Raw genomic sequence first — 21,538 nt, 5'->3', positions numbered from 1 at the left:
CATTCATCACTGAGTGCACGCTGGAAAAATTCAGCTTCGTCGTCGTTGTCGTCGCATTGTTACAAATGGGCGGACAAAAATCCAACTGCCTATCAGTGTACAGCTGCCAAGCCAGCTGAAACCTAATAACGTAACCGCGCGTACTAATCTTGACGTCTATCAGCGATTCTAGCCTCTCTTAGGACACGTCGGTTACTCGTAGCACTACGAATAAAAACTGGCTCAGCACCGTGGTACGTCGGGGTACTGCAGCTGTTCTTGTTCTCCCGCTAATGCCATCGATATTATGGAGTTGCGCGGTAGTCAGCAGTTCTATGTAGGCAAGGCATTGGGCGTTACAGTACCTAAACGGCCAACGACCATCGTGTTGGCACCAGACAAGCTTGGTCGTTGCAGTTTGCTCGTCCAACTTGCCCTTCGTTTGCTGTTACTCTGTCGCAATATTGGCTTTAGTCTGTCCTTGTTGTCGTTAAATATTCACGGTGAGCTGCTGGTAGCGTTCCTGCAACTCGTCGGAAGACAATGCGAACTAGGCAGAATCTTGGAGAGGAATGGCAGAAACGATGGCTATCCACTTTCTATCGTCCGCCAACGTATCTTCCTTTTTCAAATCCTCAGCTATCAGCATCCCTAACATTGGCCGTCGTCTTTTCATTGCCTCCTCGCCTCCACCTTTAAGAGATATCTTTCTCTCTCTCCTCTTTCTCTCTCTCTCTCTCTCTATCTCTCTCTACGTCTCCTGTAGAGCATAACGAACAAGTCGACGCCTCGCTTAGTCTGTGGGGTATGACGCAGGGTGAGGCAGAATGGCCGCTACCGCGGCTATGCCTAAGAGGCTCAAAGACGGGGCGTACGGTGCAGCGACGTTTCTTCCAAAGTATTCGCACATCCCGCTGCTGCAAGCGCGGTTGCTATATACTTTCTAAAACCACCGCTGACGCCAGTCTAATAAAATCTCTAAATCTATTCTGTGCTGAGGTGGCTCCACCTCACCCGTAACGCCGTACCCCAAATAGAGTTGTGGCGTTTCCAACTACCCCCGGGAGTTCTCAGCCACCGCACATCAAAGCTATAGCATAAGGCTTATCGAGACAGGGCACGGCGAGCTCATCTCTCGCTTCGTATCTATTGCCAGTGTTCGCAGAGCGAACAGGCACGCGTTAACGGGTGCAAGACAAATGCGGCAGCGGTGGAGGTAACTTTCGAATCTAAGAATACTACAAATAACTCTATATAGCTCTGCTTTGTGGGGCAATGGAGAAAAGCGATTGTTGCTAGAAACGTCATACTTAACCCGTCCAGTTTGCCTCCGGGAATCCGGCTCTCTGATCTGATTAATCGCAGCGGGGTATTATGTGAAGTGAACTAACTCACTCTTTCGTAACTGACAAGATGTAATATAGGAGATGGCAAATACTCTGGCAGTTCTCATAGCGTTACATGAATAGTCGTACGGGCTCTCGTACGGGAAGCTTCCCTCGATTGTAAGATGAATAGAGGTGCAATACTGAACCAATGACTCCAACGAGGAATACCATGTAGAGTTAACGTGCATCGTCACGCATGATCGACTGTGGCTCAAAAGGGCGCGTATGAAACGTTGTCTGTATGTTTTTGTAAATGCGTTACAAGTTAAGGAAATTGGCAGAATAGAGTAGGGCTCATTTGACTTTTTTTTTTTAAGCCATTTTGATCGCAACATACCTGCGATTGCTTTATCGAGTTGAGCAGTTCGCCAATATATAAACGTTATTGAGGATTTCGAAGGACTACGTTCTGTAAAATACGGTTGAATCAGTGGAAGTTCAGCTGTTTCCTGAGCACATTTCCTAGATACCGATCTCATAATTTAGCGGTAATCACGCCAAGATGAAAAACTTCTGCACAAAGGATCAATGGTTATCGCTGGTAACTAAAATCATAACGACTGATCTTATTTATTAATTAACAGCCATCAACACTTCACATAGCCTCGGACTCAGATGATATAATATACAGGGTCGATCCGTATCGTACAAGATCTTTTTATGTTCATGATATTCAATGTTCGAATAATAAAGGGAATAAAAATTGTCACGTAAGAGTGTCTATATTTTATACAGTTGGGAACGCGATAATAGTAGCGCATTGTCCATACATTAAGTTGAAGAGTGCCTTTAACAAAACAATAGCTATAATATTTATATATAAATCATTAATAAATTTACCACATGGTCATTTTTTAAGTTCTATATTTTTCGTCGATAGTCTAGTACATCACTCCATCATAAAATCCAAAATAAAGAAATCATAAAATAAATATCTACTAACATGCAACTTGTACACTCATAACGGCAATGTTGTCTGCTTACATACATTACAAGCTGGAAATGGCGCCATAATTTGAATCACGTTCCGGAACATCGCTTCCCGTTAATTAGTGAGTCCTGAATTTAGATATCAAAACGTACCCGTTTCCACTTGAGGGTCTTATCCGTTATTAGCAAACACCATACTCTTTTCTCATAGGTCTCTACAACGCACCGACGCCTCTGAATCCCACCGTTCTATATTGATTTCGCGTGAATACATAGATAATTTATACGCTTTTTCTACAATGCACATACCCGTTTCTTGTATTCGTTTAGCAATGAACAAAGTTAATCGAATGTGTGTGAACGTTCAAGGCGTTCTGACCAACGGGCATCGATTTCCTTTGTTCAAATCGTATTCGTATGCACGTGGACGAGCATTAGTTCGCTCGTATCAGTGACCTTTTTCTGCCTGCCTCAGTTGAATTGTTTTTAATCATGAATTGAAGCACATCAAACAACTTGTTATCAATGGCACAGAATAAAGGGGTCGGTCCTATTGCAGTCGGTATCGTACCTAGTCATTTAGTCCGCCGCCTTTCAGCCGAGCAGCCCGCCTGGCAGTCGGGTCAGTTAGACGCTTGGTTGCATGGCAAGACAATAGAAAAAAGAAAGGAGATGAAAACAGGAGATGGCCATTCTGTTCCTTCGTTGGTTCAGGCGCGTTCAGAGCCGTTTGCCGTCGGAACGGCCCTTCGTATCCAGCCTGTTACGCCGGAAGCAACAACCGCCCACTTGAAAGACAATCAAACAGTTTTCCCATATCGGTCAAGCCTGGGCGGAAATGTCCTGTGGTGCTATTTGCATAGGGCCAGCAGAAACGTGTGGAGCCGTCTGAAGAGACAGGCAGCGATCGACGGTGGATCAGCGGTGGGGTGCGACCAGGACGAGCGAGCTGGTTTCCGTTTCCCTTCGGTCGGATAAACAGAAGACGGTTTGGGTCGGGCAGTCTACTGGCTGGCTAGCCGTACTAGGTCGGGGTCATTGTTTATTGCATGGCGACTGCTGGTGTGTATCATATTGTTGTTGTTGTTGTTGTTGCTGCTGCTGCTGCTGTTATCAGTGTTGTAACGAGAGGGAAATTGTACGGAGTGAAAAGACAGTCCACTGAGGTTTGTCTGTGGATCGATGCAGATTGCCCCCGACTTCGAGTTGTATACGGCTGCCTGATAAAATGAATGCAGAGAATTATAGAGCGAAAATGAAGTATCGGTTGACTACTATCACCGTGTTCATTAGTCGCCGTCCTGATAATCACAGAAGGTTCCCGTATAAATGACACGAATGAAAATATTTGCTACCATAGTATGAAACCAAAAAGGCAGGTTTCCGTTCACTTTTATCCCACTCGAAAAGCACACATGTTGGCAAGGTTCACCATAGGACAACTAAATTCCTTCCCCGTTGGCCATACGAAGACGTGCACAGACACACACACAGTTGTTACGTCGCTCGGCTACGTCGACAACGACATTTGCGTGCGATATATATCAGGTAGTTACTGCCTAGCTCCATTCGTAGCGTACTGTTCAACCGGTATAAACAGGTCGACGCTTTTGTTTGGAGAAAAACTGTCGCATTCCCGTGGTCTTCAGTTAAACGAAGTTTTAATTTGCAGTTAAGAGCTTCTTCGTATCAAACAGACGGCCATCTTTTCTCTCTATGACTCCGTTAAGGTTAATCAACGTCAGCAACACTGACGACAAGTTCCTAGAGTAGAGACTAGATTCGTGCGCCATGGTATCGTACGCCGTATCAACACTATGTAGTTTCAGCAGTCGTTTAGGCGCCAACAATTACTGTAATAGGGTTTAATAAAGCAGTCGATTGAATTGAATGTTTATAGTGCATACACACTGGTCTCTGTCAGTGCACTATGGAATAGGTGAAAAGACACACCATACTTTAGCTAGCCGAACGTGTTTACGTTTTTAAGGTCTTTCATGGCTGCTATCGTCGTTATAGCCATTGCGGATCGGAATGATGATGAACACGAGAAGAAACGTTCCCTTTGATGCATAATCAGGTAAGTGGACGACCCCGGATCGTATAGCAGTTCTATGTTGGCTGTTCCGTAAGCGCAACTGCTGTACACGTGTAGCACTTCTGGAGCCGATGGAGTACGATTTGTTCTATTTTCGTGCTGTATTATCTAATTTAGAATAACGTACATAGCCTGAAAGTAATGCAGCATTTTAGCGTAAGCTTTGCTTAAGTTTTGAAGTACAGCTGAATTGTTTACGATCTTACACATGCAGCTGACGTCTTTACACGCGAACGGGGTCTGCATCATTACTTCGAACTTCTTCATGTCTTGTTCATGTATGCTTTCGATCAACTTGTTGTATTATCGAACCTAGGCTCTGAACGTCGAACAGACTCGAACGTTTCCGATCGTGCTGTATGAGTTTATTTCAAATGGATTTACTTTTCAATGCAGTTGTCTCGACGTTTCGGCACATACCTCTACGTTCTAGGTAATCCTAAAGCGTTCAAAAGTTAACTAAAAGAAGTTAACTTGACAAAAGCTCTTCACATCGAACCCAGCAGTTGTCCCTTTTTCATTTCTGTTCTGTTTTCCCTCACGTGTAGTTGTCACAGTCAAGAAAACAGCTTTCATCACCGACGCTCTTTTTGCATTCTATTGCTGGGTTCACACGCTGTGGCTAGCCAGTGAACAACGCAACCCTTTGCTTTAATAGGGCTATTCCATTCGTACTTTCCAATTTGACAGTCTCCTCTTACGCCCTTCTGCCATCCCAACGCAGCGGACAGAAGAGCAATGTAATGAACGCTATGGACTCTCCCAGAGCTCGCACCTTCACCTGCGAGCGCCATTTCTTTCTGTCCATCTTTTCTCCTCTGCATCGACCGTCAGACGCCGCTCGACGCCGTCGATGTTGGCGCATGGCCCAATTGGCTTTTTGCTTTTCCGCGTTGTCTTCGATGTCACGGTTTGTACTCTCTTTATTCCCTTCGATCTTTTTTTCGAATCTTCTTTTTTTCCTTAGCTCTGGGTCTATGGGTGGTGGCCGCGGCTTACAGTAACAGCGTTCTGTGTATTTAACGATAGATCAGGCTGCAGTTCGTATTTATGCCCGTCGTATTGCTGCCATTCGTTTCGAATCTTTCTTCCTCTCTTACACGTGGGCTTTCTTCTCTTTCGCAGGACGAAATAAAATCTGACTTCGTAATGGATAAAAATGTGTATGCTGTTGTTGATGGAGCTGCATGGAACGACAGATCTCGGCCGGCAAAGCGCACGTCGGGCGGACTAGGCTTTGCGTTGAACGTACAAGACGCAACATAGCGCGTCGGCGTTACTTGTGAAAAGCAGCTCGTACCATTCATTGTATTCTTTCGGGGACGCGGCGATGCGGGGCAAGACATAGTCCGCCGCCATAGATATAAACACGAGTTCTGACATATCTAGCTGCCGCCACTGGCTACCGGCCATGGCGACTGATGCGGTTCGCTGTATTTAGCTGGGGGCTGGGGGAAATCGGGCGAAGGTGCGGGGACGAGGGAAGGACTCGCGATGCATCGCATGAATGAGAGCAACGTGCGGCGTGGAAGTAATCAGCTTATTGGCGTTGGCACAGCACAGTTACTAACTACGACTGCTGAAGCCTACTGGGGACAGCCGCCATTGACTGCTACCACCGCCATGATGAAAAACGTGCATGAAGCAGTCGCAACAAACGGAAACGCGAACGCAAACGTAAACGGCGAGAGAAGTATAAAAGAGACGAAGTGTGTAGGTTGTAAAGTCTAGAACTGTAAAGTTTAAAGTGAAACTGAACGGCGCCATATAGACATGTTAAACTTGCACTTTCTGAACACACTGTTGGCGCACATGTATTGCATATGCACATTTACTGTGGGTTGTGGACGTTTGACGCCATCTATCTTCCTCGAGTGTTCATGTGCGGAATACGCGCGTTTGTCTGTATACCTGTGTTTCTGTGTGTCTGTACGTAAGTTTGCTCTGTATGCTGAAACCGTCTCAAAGCCATCGCCCTCATCATCACCCATCCCCACTGTATTATCAGCACAGTCACCATTAACCTCACCATTGCATAATCCACCTACCTGTAAAAGGGGCACGATTTCAGTTGGAGCCGGTGCGATGGCCAGCGCTGATATTCCGTTGGGCTGCGAGCTGCGCAACGCGGCTGTCAGAGCTGCCGCCTGCGAAAGATGCGGCGTTGAGGCAGCCCCTGGCAGGCCGAGGTGTAGTCCGAGCGGATTCATGACGGCGGCGGCTCCGTTGACGAACATCTCGCCGCTCGAAGATAGTATCATCTACTTCACACGCTCACTCGATGTAAAAACACGATTTGAGCTCGCTGATGGCTGCTGCCACTTCAGCAACGAGGCTTTTCGGTATTGTAGCTCTCGCTGTTGGTCCTTGTGCCGCTGCTGCTATTACTCGAATTTCGTGATGATGATGGTGATGGTGATGATGATGATGATGATATAACAGCACAGAAGCGAGGCAACTTCGAGCCAACAGGACGTTCCTCAGACGAAGATCCCAGTAAAAGAATTCGGGTAGCTGTTAACAAAGCGAACTGGTTGGATCTTCACTATGCCGATATTGATCGATCTGTTTCACTGTATACGAACAGCTGGTCGACTGGGCGTTAGCGTACGTAAGACTGTCCGTTTGAATAAAAAGAGGCAATTTTTATAGTTGTTGTAGGAAAGCACTAGGTTGACTTTTTCTTCGCAATGCAGTCGACGATCGTATACGTCAGATGCTGAAAACAGCCCACAACGCCGTGGCGCGCTCCCTGTAATCTGTGGTTTTTGAATCTACCGGCAGCTACAGGTTGTCCAGCTGACGGCAGTTGCGTTTGTTCAACGAAACGAAGTCGATAATAATTTTATGTGTAACACCTACTTGTAATTGTGGTTAGCATGAGATAAACGCACGATAAACGTGCAGCAACAATCGAATGGCGAAAGCAGTAGCAACAGCAGCAGCGGTGGACAGACTACTCGATTTCAATCTACGCGTTGAACCGGGTTAGCGGGTACAGGCTGAACCTTGTAGAAGAGTTTTTGGTGACGGCGTTGTTTTTCAATACGGATTGATGAAAAGTAGCGATCAGCAGTCGTCGAATGGCGGCATTCGAAGCACTCGATAAGGGAAAAGCTTGGTAATGATTGGTGCTGACGTTTGATGACTTCCTGTTTCGTGTGTGGCCGAAACGAAGACAATATTAGATACGGCACACACAGATGGATAGGCAGGTAAATTTGATGATGGGATGAATAACACTGCGTCGTAGTCGCACAGCAAGAACAAGTTACTCTGGATGCACCTGCACAACGTATTTGATAGAGTGGCACACGAATAACAATTGATAAAGCGAGCTCTGATCTTTCGGAGGGCACGAGATCACCAGCACGAGAGATAACTGTAAGCAAGTCGGTCGATCGCTGATGGCGAATTATAGAAGGGGGTAGAGCTGTTACTGTGCGATAGCGGTTGGGCGCTGGGGCGAGAGCTGATTATCATTGGCAGACAAACGGCGCCGGGAGCCACTTGACGTCAACGATTTCTAACCGCAATCCGCCGCTCAGCACCTGCTGCATTGACGGAATCGAAGGCTTGAGCGAATTAGTTTGAACAAGCTTGTTGCTATATGTAGATAGAAATAGCGGTACCTTTACTCGATGTTCGAGATACTGCAGGGAGACTGCACGCTTGCGGGCTATGGATGTAGACACGAATAGGGCAAGGCCAAGCGCGGATATGAAATATGGCGTATAATCAGACGCTCAACAACGGAATAGTTGTACGGCGCGTACTTGGTGAAAATATGAAAGAAACACACTCACAGACTTGATTCTTTGCGTGACCGAGTGGAGGTAGATTCGAGACACACGATGACGATGACGGTGAAGCAATAACGTGCGTCCTGGCCAAAGAGCTCATAAACGGTAATAACCAGCTGACAATTCACTGAAAAACGCTCCACTTCGAGTTGTTGTCACTTGGCCTAGTGATGGGGTACTGCTCAGGTATATTTCGGTCTGTCGCTTATCATAAGCCTGCAAGATGAGCATTCGTGCGCTTCACTGGATTTCCACTGTTTCAGCCGATCGGGAGAAGGGGGCGTTCTAGATGTATCACTTTTGTTACTGCTGTTGATTTCTCTAATATACGCTTGACAGAAACATGACGCACCAAGAACCGTACAACGAAAACCGATAATCGAGCATTTACGCGTTGAAGCGTCACACCAACGAACAACCGTATACGAATCGTTTCGTTCCGAGCAAAGAATTTTTTCGCGACTTGGCAAGAGATAACGACGCCGTGCATATGGGCAATGGTTCGCGTAAGGTCGATGACAACGCGATAGGCATGCACGAGATTGGTGGTGACTTACTGGCTGACTGGCTGGCTGGCTGGCTGTTGGCTGCGGTTGGAAACACAATTGTTGATTGCACGAGGGACGCTAATGAACGCTGGGTTAACGAACGTTTTGCAGAAGGTACTATAGAAGACGCTGAAGTTGAAAAAAGTATGTGGGTGCTGTGGTAGACTAGAGTGGAATCGAACGATTAGTGATTGTAGAATTACGAATAATTTGTAGTATTTGTTATGTTACTATTAATAATGTAACGAGAAAGAATATTTGGACTCGGAAGAGGTCAGTTGGCAGTTGGCCTCGGGAGCTCGGGAGCAGGCTCGTTGCTGAACCGGCCTGGCTTCCTCGTGGTCTGAACAGATGATACTAGCGCACGCTGGCTACCGAAAGCGCTGCCAGAGGGCGCCACTGTGGGGGGCGGAGGAAGGGAACGTTGTACTACGGAGCATCGTCAGAGTGGAGCGGTGGCGGGTCGGTGAGGAACTGAGCGGAGCACAGGGCTTTGGTACCTCTTATCGGGACCATTCTGTGCGGAGTAGCGGACTCCGGACAGGTCCTGTCCCAAGTCGAATTCCGAGGCTCTAGCAGCTCCCGACCGACCCGTCTCAGATCGACAATGCGAGAGAAAGCGCTGCCAGAAGAACGCACACCTCAGGACCAGCGACAGCTCCACCAGCAGGCTCACTGACACAAGCCAGCAAGCACTAGGTGCAAGCAACCTTTTTAGAACTACCTAGGTAGTTTGCCGTCCTGACGAATGGACAGTAACGTGCGCCCATCTGAATTGAAAGAGTCTGAGAGACAAACAGGCACGCTGACACAGCGAGACAAGCTGAAACCGGCAAATGTACACAGTCGGTCGCTTGGGGGTGTCGGCTGTGGGCAGTGTTGCACCGAGCTCCATTGACCTATCATTCCACACCCAGACTCCCATCTTCATGGCCCTGTGTATTCTTTAAGCAAATCCATCCAACGATGACTTCAGTGTTCAGCACCGGTCGGGCCTATCTACTGGACTCGCAAAACTTTTTACAGAGCGGTTTCTACGACAAAATAGCAAGGAAGATAGTTAACGAAAAAGCTGGACAAAGCAGGAAGAACGAATAATACTTAGTTGTACCTGCATTACCTCTTTTTTACCCCTGCAGCTATAATAACAGCTACTGTCTCGACCGACCCTACATGCCATTGGTCCAGTGGCTATTGTGGGAGAATGAAATAGAAGCAGACCACTTCACAGTGCCGTATAGAATAGCGGTAGCGAAGCCTTGTTACGAACGCAAACACAGACCAATGCAAATTTGTGAGCTGCGACGCTAACGGCAGTACAGCTTCCGCCGCTGTCCTAATGCCAAACTCCAGCAAATTTCTACATATTTATGGGCGGCCTAGGCCAAAACATTTCTAGCCATAAGCCATACAGGGCACGTCTATAACTATGCGTACGTCCACAAAATAAACTGAACTCTACTCGACAGCCATTAAAAGACTGCGCTCGCCCTTCCGTACATCGTTATTGAGTTGTGCAAGCGAGAGATCGTAACGTATTGAAATAAAAACGACACGAACAATAATAACGTCGTTCCGATAACGGCAGAGATTTGTTTTTCATAGGCTGCTTCGACGTCTGTTATTTGTATATACCATTGTGGGGATACTATATTGAGTACGCCCATTTCCATCTACAGCAATCATCCTGTAATATTAGTAGCTAGAAGACGAAGATCATTGATTGTTACTTCAACCATTACTACTGCTGCAACTATAATGAGCATTGGATGAATGAGAACGATGTCGGCCTCACTCGCATGAGATTCGCCATTGGCTACTGACCGTCGGCTGAACACACCATGGAGTTAATTCATCCGCATAGGATGGAGGACATAGAACCGATGGGGTGAGAGAAGCAACCGGGTCGAGGAATCACGAAAGTTCTAGCTGCGACTACTGCGGCCGACGCTGCTCTGAAGGGAATAGCTAGCGTTTTTTCGACGAACGGCTTTGCCGCTTGCCATCTATCCGTATCCGTGACATCAGTCCAATACAGCGAACCTGAGTAACACACAGCCAAACACTGGTCAAATCCGGGTCTCGCTATCAAGAGGGGACCAGGTAACGGCGCTAAAAAAAAACTATGATGCGCGTCGAATGTCCTTTAAGGGGCCTGAGCCTATGGGTCAGCACGAAAAAGCGGGAAAGGGAGGCTTAAGAGGTTAGATCGTTGATGGCGAATTACAGGCACTTCTCCAGCGACAGTACGAGGGGCTCGTGGCGAACGATGCTTAGGCGAGGCCTTATGGGATGAAGACGATCTAGGTAGAAAAACGTAAGAAGGCTGTGATGTATAGAAGGGTTAGAGGTTCTACGGAAAGGGGGCGAAAGGGTTCGGAAATACCCACTTCGGGGCGAGAATGTAGACAAGGGCAAAGAAAGTGAGAGAAAGAGACTACTAGAAAGACAGAGATAGTACTAAGACTGCTGCTGAACTGACTGGTTGGGTGACTGCGGTACCAGACCTAGAGTGGGAAACGACGCCGGAGCCGCTAAGCTCATGAGGTAATGCAAGAAAGAAAAAGAGGGAGAGGGGGAAGGTGTAAAAAGAAATAGGCCAAAAGAAGAAAAAGCCCTCTTCGTCTCGTTTTCTCCTGCTGTCCTGTTCCACACAATACGACAATGACGATGAACACCGGAAGGTTGGCAGGAAGAAGCAACGGTAAAGGCTGCAGAGGGCACAGCACAAAGCGCTTCTGTAATTCTTCCATTTTCCCCATTTCTGTCCCCCCTATCTACTATAGCACTCTTTCTTCGTTAGTTCTTTTTTCCTTGATCGCCGCCCTTGCCACCGGTCGCTTTTCGTTCGTACTGGCTCTGATCTGCCCGAATGGCGAAGTCACCAGCTTGCCAGCACCACCATCACTGGCGTCACTGCGAGCGTCAGGACTACCACGAGTAAGTAGTCCCACAGTGCCGTTGTGCCCGCTGCGGATGTTGGCACAACAAAGTGCCAAAGGGCGACTGAAGTGGTAGCGACGGTAGTGCCGAAACAGTAGGAGCAATTTTTTTCCATCTTTTCCTCCTCTTTTGTCGCTGCTGCTGCCCAAAAAATGGGGATACATATTAAAAGAAATAAAGATGGGCACAGGGAAAAGAGCAAAGAATAGAAGCGAAAGATTGCGTAAGGTGCGGGGTTACCTCAGACCATCAGCGCATAGTAGTTGCAGCTGAGCAGTAGGATAATGGGAACAGAAGAATAGAAGTAAGTCCTGAGCCTGTTTGCCCTTAATTTTTGAAGATGAGAAAAAATAAGGACATAAACGACGGGTGATAATATGGAACGGCCGGCGCGTGGCAGCAGGTCTCAAAGCGACGAGACCGAGTTGTCATTCCAAGATATTTTTTCTTCTAAGAGCTAACATTTTTTAGCCTTTACACGTCCAATGGAATAAGCGAAAATAACTGTGACGCTGCGGGGATGAATATCGAACATACTACGGACAAGTAGTACAACGATGTTTACTCTAGGTAGAGGTAACTGTGCAGTTAGGTGGAGGTAAGAACTCAAATGGTATGGAAGCATTACTAAATTTTAATTTAAGACAAATTTCTGATGGTAGTGAATCTTGCGTCCCTACTAGCTCCGCCATGAAGGCGAGCCGAGGTGATTTGCAGCAAGCTATAACAGTGGCGGGTACCATGTCGCGCGCGTTTCAGAAGCAATCGATGTGGTACTCTCGGGCTCGCAACATAAACCGTAACAAAGATTGCGCAATATATCGACCACGAATCCTCGTTAGTCCAACAGATATAACTAGCGCATTTAGCAACATTTGAGCGCGAGATAAAATACGCGAGAGTACGCGTCAAGGTAAACGTGCACATGGCCCCGAGTGTGCCAGATAACACTTGGCGAAGATAGAAAAATAAGGCGTCGAACGTCAAGTTCAAAGTTCGACTGCCATTGAGCTGTTGCAATACGCCAACTAGGGGGGTTTGCCTCGAAACCAAACGCCGACACGCTTCGTTTCGCGGAAAAACGGGCCAACCGTCTGCGGTAATACTTAAGAAAGTTAGCAAATTCGGACGTGAAGGTCGAGACACGCCTGCGTTGCACAGTATGTCACAGCTAGCGTAGGAAAGTAGAGTATATAGTACTTTAGTATGGCTATAAGGTACAGTGAACGTACCGGGTGCACATTTTCAAGGTTTGAACAAGAGCTTTGGTGTCTCTGACACAAAGTATTAGATATACGTATATATCGTATATAGACAGAGTAGTTTCCACATCTAATAGGAAGAAACCCTACGTCGTAACACGATATAAACCTTAAATGCATGAATTTTGTAAATAACTGGGCACCGTAAAGGTCATGGTACTAAGGGTACTAGATTTCGAAATTAACAGCTTTTTTTCGTGATTCGACGCGCAAAATAGTTTCGTGACCAGTTCACACAGTTAATTCCCTATGGAAGGGCTATAGAATTTTTCGGAATATCGTGACCTGATCGTATACAATCAAGCTCGGAGAATTTCAAGTATCCGGTATGGGATCAGCTATTTTGCTTTTATTCTCGACTGTTGCATTAAACTGAAAATTTCACTCAACGTATCTCGGTATGCATATACTATTCTACAGTTAAGGTAAACTGTGATGATTTCAACTGAAGTTTGCCGTGCCTCCACTTGAAGGCATCAGTACATTAGTTTCAAATAATGGCTTCTAATCTAGCACTTCACTACATTGCAATAGTCATCGATCTATGTTTGTTTACATATGAATAAATCAAAAATGGCAGATAAATATAGCCTTGTTGCCGATAGATATGGCCTTGTTGTCGCTTCGAACTTCCTCGTGTCCTATGTTAAAAATGTAACACATAGACGTAAGAAGCTAATCTTAACTGCAAAATAAACAAGCTATTAATTGAGTGAGAAAAGCATCATCCCGATAAAACATTTCGTACCTCACACAACCGTCTGCAGAGACGGCTAGTGATGTTCGGTCAATGAATAGTGATGAAGTAAAAGTTTATCGGCTATAGCCAGTTTATAAATATGTTTATTGAAAAAAACGTAAATAGGGTAGGCGCGTGCAGTCAACAGAACTCTTGTCAAAACTCTTGTTTGTTGCATTAACGAGACGGAATGAATTTTGTGACAGTGTCAAAAAGGCTCATTATTTTTAAAAAGTAAAGCCAAATACATATAATCGCCATAAGAACCTTGGAACTCAAGTCTCTCTCCACCGATAAGCTGTGCATGAAGAGCAAAGAAAAGTTTTAAAATCCTCAGGCACGAATCACCCTGTTAGAAAGCTTAAGAAAAACAGTAAGATCTGATAACAACAGGTTCGTACACATATAATGCAAGATATTAGTAAGCAGTTTTGTAGCACTGCTAAATGAATGATGGGAGACAACTTTTCTTCGTTCAAAATGCCGTCTACAACAATTTTCAGCTCAGCCATCAGTTCATTAGGGTACGTTAAACTTCGTAAATGTTAGATAGTACCGCTATTGATCCTTTTATTTATACGTTGTGCTAATCTTACTTGATAGGAACGCTTCCTGTGCAAAGAATGCTTAGGCAACAGCTCTTCCCTTGAAATGTCTTCCTTTTCTCGGGCATCGTTTTCCATGCGCTAACAATATTCCAAGCTTCACATCTGGTACTGCCGTGAACCACTGTTGTGGAACCAATGTCTGTGCGTCGTTTTAAGCTCTGATTATAGCGAATCCCTAGCTCACTTCTAGAGCTATTACTAGATCATTACGGGGACGCTTTGAACGGGCTGCGTAACAGCAAAAGAATCGGTAGACGTTGCTTGACAGTATCGATAAATATATGGAATATTTTTGTATGCTGCCAACTCAATATGTGATATTATACATCCAAGGACCTTTTAGGGTTATGTATGTTTATTTTTCTATATAACTAGAAAAGCTGAATAGGGTCACAATGTGAACTGCCATCACGGAGTCAGCATTGTACTGAGTCCTACATGAAACACCCTATGAAGCCCGAGAAAACAATTACCCGTACTAATTATGATTATTATCACTACATGAAGTACTAATCACGTGGTACCAGGACCGTCTCAAGCTGTAGCGGTAGCCGCTGTTACCATTTCCCTGAAACAATCATAGCGGCTTAAGAACGGGAATTGTAGGAGAATGCCGATTTCACCTGTTAATTTAGCCAAACATTAACGCCTTAATCGTAAAAATTATTAATAGATCGAATTTAATATTTTGGATTTGTCATTTGTTTTTGCCATCTCCTATCTCCGTTCGGTTGTCTTCAGCGCCCCGTGCGTGTCTGTCTTCTGTTCTAGATAGCTATCGTTGTTGAACGGTGAAATCACCCAACGCTACGCCGCCAACAATGCAAGCTTTCTTCAGCGTCCTACACTACCTTTTTGAAGGGAATATCGAACGGTTTCTTTAACCTTCTATCGTCGCTTCTACAGACGTGGCGCCTACCACCAATCGCGGTCTTCTTTGAGTATCGCCAATGCGGCTAGGAAGTTGCTCTGTCTGCCTATGGCATGCCTTCTCTCCTCCTTTCAGTACCGCCGTGTGGCGTAAAAAGCAGTACGTTCAATTGCTTGGCCTTGTCTCAGTGGAACGGCACGTCGCGTTCATCGATAAAAACGAAGAAAAAGAAGCCTCGGAGAAGAAAGTGGGCAAACGACCGAATAGCTACGCCGGATGGGTGAGTAAGCGAACGTAAGCGAGATCTGAGAGTCGGACAGCAGTAGTAGCAGCAGCAACAGACAGTTGCAGCAGCGGTGTTCGACGGTGACTGCGGCGATTGCTGTTCCTGGTATAACGGAAGAAACAGGCCGGTAGTAGCAGCGATGCGGCACTCAGCTTCGCGTACAAAATAGATCAGTACCAGAGCCCAAAGCAGCCCAGGGCCTCGGTTAGCTCACTTGGACGACAGGCGAGTTGCGGGAGACCCTTTCCTGTAAAAGTGTTCCTCGGCATCGTGTGTATGGGTATGGGTGCGTGTAAGCGCAATCGTTTGCTGCGAGGCCTGGTCGCTCGTAGCTGACGAATGTCGATAGCCCCATGCATGAACGACTACGGCGGCGATGCCGCGAGAGCATATTGCAGGTGGTGTGGTCGCCCAGGCCGCCTGTGTTAGGCTCTGGGCTGGGGTTATGTTGGATCAGAAAGAGATTATGGATAGGATGGTGCGGCAGGGATTAGGATTCGCTAACAGCTTTAGCCCACATCTCTTTCTTACGCTATCCTTTTCCTTCTCTCTTTTTTTTTTTTTACCTACCCTTGTTTCATTCTATAGCGCAACTTTTGGGAGGCTCGCTCCTTTTTACGTTTACGCTTGATCAACGAATCAGCAACGTTCATCGAGGGCTGCAGACATCATCGTGTTATATATATAGGAATCAAGAGCACTTCAACTCAAAATGTTTGTTACTAGCCATTACATTCCAGACCAGCAAATAAGAACGGTTTACCGCCGACCCAGCTGGCACGTTATTCTAGGGCTTCTCGTAGAGGGCTAATGGAATGAGGAGATTAAACGGGCGCGGACAACAAATCGCAGGTTTGGCCTTTGAACCTGGAAATAATTAATTAACTAACTAACTAAGAATGGAAAAAGATAATGACAGCTAAGGGCGCAGCTGTTATGCCCTCTACCATAACCGGTGCCACCTTTCCGTCCGCCTTAATTCTTATTTGTTGCCGACATTAAACGGGTATGCATGTATTTAGCGCGAATGTATTCGGCCGTAGCTATTCACCGATAGTAGTGGAGTTTTTTTTAGCCGTTATTCTTTTTCTTCTAAAGACAACTCTCCAAATGTGTGGAGAACAGGAACTCGCGAGAATCCTCATAGCCGCAGCAAACCGAAAGACGAAGGAGTTGTCATCTTCTCGCATTATCGTTATATTGCTACCCCACCCAGATAGAAAGCTCATCCGCCTCTAATCACGATTATAGCCAGCCATCTACGTACCTGCTGCTTATGTGCTGGATTGCCACCTACTGTATCGTGCCTTTAGGCCTCAGGTTGTCTGTCTTCCAGTTAACCCTACCGGTCAGCCCTTTCTGTCGCCCCCAGTGGCACCAACTAAGGCCTGTATCCTCGTCTCGACCCTCATTGGTTCTATGTTGGTTGCCTCTCTAAGCTTCCTGCCTCTCCTGGGTGCCCGTTGGTACAAACAAGCTACGCAGGTCACCCAAACCGGACAAAGCTGCGTTCGTCCTTTGTGCCGCTACTACCACTGCTACTATTAGGCACCAGTCCGCAACTACCCGTTCCTCGTCTGCATCCAAATCAGCCTACTTGGCTCCCCTGTCTCATAGCTGCATCCCTTTTCTTACGGCCTGCCTTCCCAGGTACGTCAATTGCCTTCCGTAATAAGTTTCCCCATTAAGACAAGCTGGTTAAAGGACACCGTTGGAACGGGTGGTGCTAGACAGTTCGCCTGGCCAGGCAAACTAAATAGGGGAAGAGGCAGTCATACAGCCTCAAACTGTTCGCCAGACAGCCAACTAGCTAGGCACACTACTAACCCGATGGTCACCTACCATCGATGTCCTACTCCGTATTCTTTCCAACTATTCCCCTTTATCCGTCACCTAGTCGCTAGCTACACACTTGGAATGAGGGGGTGTGGAGCCGACACATCTTCTGGGTGCTACAGGAGAATGTTGGCGAGACTTGTGGCAAGACCTGTCCTCGGGCTCAATTACGACCACCTCGTGACCCTGATTGCGTGCACTACGAACGAGCTCCCGCTCGTTGCCCGCGTCGTATATACACTCACTTACATAGACAGACCTACAGACATATGGCCATTACAGTGCGACGGAAACCTAAGGGATTCCACACGGCCTAAACTCTCTGTACGCGCCCACACGTACGGATCACAGTAGCGAGGTAAAGACAGGCAGCAACCGGCAACCACGTAAACACCTACCGATCGCGATAGGCCAGCCAACGCATTCCAGATACCGCACGACTGGTAACACAGGTGTCTGGGAGGCACGACGCCAGGAAGGACCAAATGGGAAACCCAATGCAGAGACAGCACTGTTCGCAAGTTCGTAGTGGCCAACTAACCAAAGGCTAAGGGCATTCAGGCGTTCGCTTGTCTTCAAATAGTGAAGTCGGAGCGAATATACAATACAATGGATGGACCATAAGGTGCCCATAGATGGGTCATTTTTAGTTGCCACGTTGGATTTAACGGTTGCCTGACGGTAGTCCGTTGATGCCCGTTACCCTTCTGTTCTCGCCGGTCGTCTTATTCACGTGGACTGCAAAGCAGTCCTTTAGGTAGAAACCAACCAACCGTCATCAGCCCCACATTCCATTATATCTTTGAGGAGAGCCCAGAAGAGAGTGGAAGGCAGTGGCCTAGGCACCTTGGCACACCGACTCAATAAGCGAACACTTTCTACATATTATCCACATATTATAATGCGCATGAAGCGTAACAGAAAGCCGGTACTACCGCAGCAGTCGTTCACTGTAAAGGATAGATAGATCACCTAGTTTTTGTTTTGTCTTTCCTTTTATCCGTTCTACCCCGTAAGCTAAAGGTCGTTTTATTTAGCGCAATCCTCCTCTCACGACAACAGGAACGACATGGTGTGTTTGTTGGTAGGAGCCTCATCTGTGTCGATCCGTGTCATTAACTGTGCCAACGATATAGGCGCCGATCGTGGATATGCATTAACGCATCGTATCAAGAGGTAGTCCAAGCCCAGGGTGTAGTGAAGGTAGGTAAATGCCCACCGATGGCTGACACGTTGTGCATGTGTTGCCATTTTTAGTGGGCGCTAATGCAAACACTTTTTTTTATATATATTCAACTCACTCAAATAGTTTATAGCCCTTTTCTCACGAGTCTCCTAATTATAACGATTTCACTTATTTTCTTGTATAGCCTTAAATCCACCTCTGAGTCTGTGTATTTCGCCAGCTACATACATGCTTAGGAAAAAAGTGACGACCTTCCGGTTCACCTAAACACTCCTTACGAGACATTCAACTGCCTTCTGTATCCGTTATGGTTACTGTCTGAAGCAGTGTCAGTCATATTGGCCTTTTGGAAATGAGCATTGGAATTCGCATAGAAGAAAGATAAAATGGAAGAAAAGGGAAGGTCGTGCTCCCAAACTCCTCACTAACTGGCACTGGCCTGCGATACATGAACATAACATGGTTAGACTCTCTACATTCCTCTCTGCTCATGCTTGCTAGTGGAATACGGTCTGATTACTCGTCCCCCAGGGATGGCTTTAGGACTCTCGGGAAACACAGAACCAGCCACTACCCAGGCAGCCTAACGCTCGGTTGAGTATTCCAGAGGAGCAGGCCACAGGGTCCCTCCAGAGTCTATTGCTCCTTGTGCCGGAGTGGACTAGCAGGCAAGCGAACTCATGCGCCACGACGCTCTGGATGACTTCCTTTTCGCCTGCTCTGTCCACCCCCTCGCAAGCGGCCATTGCTATTGCCGCTGCCGCCGCCGCCGCCGTCACCACGACCAGGACAACCACGACGAAGAGAAGTACAAGCTTCGCCCGATGGACCAACCGAACGAGGGACTGGTCGAGGATAAATTGAATTAGGCTACGTCGCGCGAAAGCATTCACAAATGGAGCCTGCCCCGGTTAGCGGCCAGAGAGGGTGCCTTCTTTACGCCCCCGTCGCTTTGCCCCTGAACGTCCTCGTTTCCATCTTCAGCAGGCCTGTGCGGTCCTGCGTATACAAACAATCTTACACAGAGAAAGCAAGACAGAAGAGATAGAGAAAACGTCAAAGACTGGCGGGCGAGCCGACAACGCTCACTGGTTTATCCGTCCATAGCAGCCAAAACCCATACTCTTACTGTTACTGAGAGACGGGTAACGTTTACAAGGCAACCGCAGACGAACAGTATGGGGGGTCAACTGCTGACTGAGTTAGCCAGCACTGGCTGCTGTAAGGCCGCTTCACTAGGCAGCAAAAGCTTCCTGCCGCCCTGCCTGAGCCCGCTAGCGCGGCGGACCAACTAAGCAACGTCTTGCGTCGCACACTTTTTCGGGAAGCTCATACCATTCCTACCCATATGTGGCTAGTCCCCTAACCATTACTCGTTGAGTCGCCATCACCCACCAGACAGTGCCATCCTCCAGTATCTTGGGGTTGGTTTACCTAATTTTTCTGCTACGTTAGGAGTAGTTGTACTAGCGTAATAATACTGCGAGCGGTGCTTGGCATCGTAGTTCCTATCAGAAACACCGACCGAACGGGTGCCGCCACTGGAGTACCGCTGCTGGACTCCTGAAAGGGGCTCGCTGGAAGCTCACTTATGCACCAGTCGGGGCATTCGTTCAGACAGGGAAATCAGAGGCTGCCAACCGACCTCCCACGCTGCTTCCTCTTTCCCGAGAGCACAGGCGGAACGGACGCGCGCCTGGGCCCTTTCTGTATCCACTCCTGTTCTTCTTACCTAGCCCGACAACAAACGAGCCAGGGGCAAACGAGTGCGTTGGGGCCAAGCTAACAACTATGGGCTGGGGCAGCCAACCGAACGTCTGTCCGTCTGGCTGCCTCTGCTTCTGCTGCTGGGGATCTGTTGGCGTGAGCGTTTGACTGAGTATAGTTATGTAGCAATGTGGATAGTCAGTATGTATTTTGTGGGAACAGAGAAACACAGCAGCAGCCAGCGCTGGACCAGATACAATAATAATAAGCATGGAGCCATAAAGCGGGGTAAGGCAGCAGATTCGGGCACGACAAGCCATGAATTGTGGGTGGCATCGGCGGTGCTAACTGTAAAAGTGGCGTTGGGGCAGTAGACCGGCCGTCTAAGCAAGTCCAGTTGAGCCAGCGGTCATAACGTAGCACCAGTAGCAAAATACTACAGACTTCCGCCGCTACCATCAAAAGTGGGCTATAGACTCGGCTGCCGGATGGTCTGCAAACGGTGTGGCCATCTCGGCAGCCACGAGCGGCTCCAGTTCTTGAACCGGACCCGTAGTGGCAAGGCAGCCAGCGAACACTACTGGTGTTACGATCAAAGAGGCTTGCCAGTTTGCCGGTTTCCCAATCTATTTCCCCTCTCTTCCTTACATGCCAACCAATCAGTCGGCGGGCAGCGGTCTCGGAGTGTTTGGGGGGGGGGGGGGGGGGTCCATGCTTTTCTTTGCTCCGTGAACCAGACAGAGTTACCAAGAGCAAGCACTGACCATAATCGCAAAACCAATTGCGTGGCGACGGCGGCGGTGTGAGCCGCGCCAACTTCTTGTCGTTTCAGCACAGACCTTCTCTACTAACGTGCTGTGTAAGAGCTGAGAGTAAAGAACCAGTTTCTACTTTGGGTGGGTTTTTTACCGGTTAGTTCGTCCTACATGGGTCCCATTCAACATAACTGCTTCAGATGATTGTTGAGCTGGTAGGAAGAAGAAAGGATAAGGGAGTCGAAAGGCAGGTGCAAGTACCGGAGGAAGCACAAGTTACTGGTAGATATTTTGGTTCTTGGTCCAGCTCTAGGACATTGTACTTCATGCTTTTTCAAATCCGTTCATCGTCTTTTGCTAGTTCGGCTTACTTCATTCTAGGTCTTCGCTTCTTTGGTGTCTTTATTATGGGTTTGTGCTGGTTTTTTTCTATGATGAGATAGACATTAGATCAACACTCTGAGTGTCTAGTAGAATTACTACTATTCTTATTTGTTATTATTCAACAGTAGATAATCTTGACTAATTTTGCTGCGCTCGAAGCGGGGTTCGATTATTCTCGAAGTGTAGGGTTTCGCCATTTTTGCATCTTATTTAGA

At 47.2% G+C, this 21,538-nt stretch overlaps 2 protein-coding genes across 8 annotated transcripts in view; one reads left to right on the top strand and one right to left on the bottom strand.

The window, feature by feature from the left end:
• LOC111251532 (nucleolysin TIAR-like) overlaps window positions 1-9,082 on the bottom strand; it is a 249,310-nt gene extending 240,228 nt beyond the window's left edge. For 5 of the 6 annotated variants that reach the window (XM_086991128.1, XM_086991129.1, XM_022808177.2 and 2 more), the window contains exon 1: window positions 6,444-9,082. In XM_086991128.1, coding sequence (XP_086847254.1) covers window positions 6,444-6,656 — 213 coding nt within the window. In that variant the 5' untranslated portion in view covers window positions 6,657-9,082. The other variant, XM_086991130.1, reaches the window with a different exon arrangement.
• Window positions 1-21,538, top strand: part of LOC111251533 (uncharacterized) — a 93,095-nt gene that overhangs the window by 11,108 nt on the left and 60,449 nt on the right. The gene's annotated exons all lie outside the window — the stretch shown is intronic.

Source organism: Varroa destructor, unplaced genomic scaffold, assembly GCF_002443255.2.
Source record: "Varroa destructor unplaced genomic scaffold, Vdes_3.0 BEIS01000005.1, whole genome shotgun sequence".
In the NCBI taxonomy this organism is placed as follows: domain Eukaryota; kingdom Metazoa; phylum Arthropoda; class Arachnida; order Mesostigmata; family Varroidae; genus Varroa; species Varroa destructor.
The sequence above is the reverse complement of the archived record's forward strand: the minus strand, read 5'-3'. Positions and strand labels throughout refer to the sequence as shown.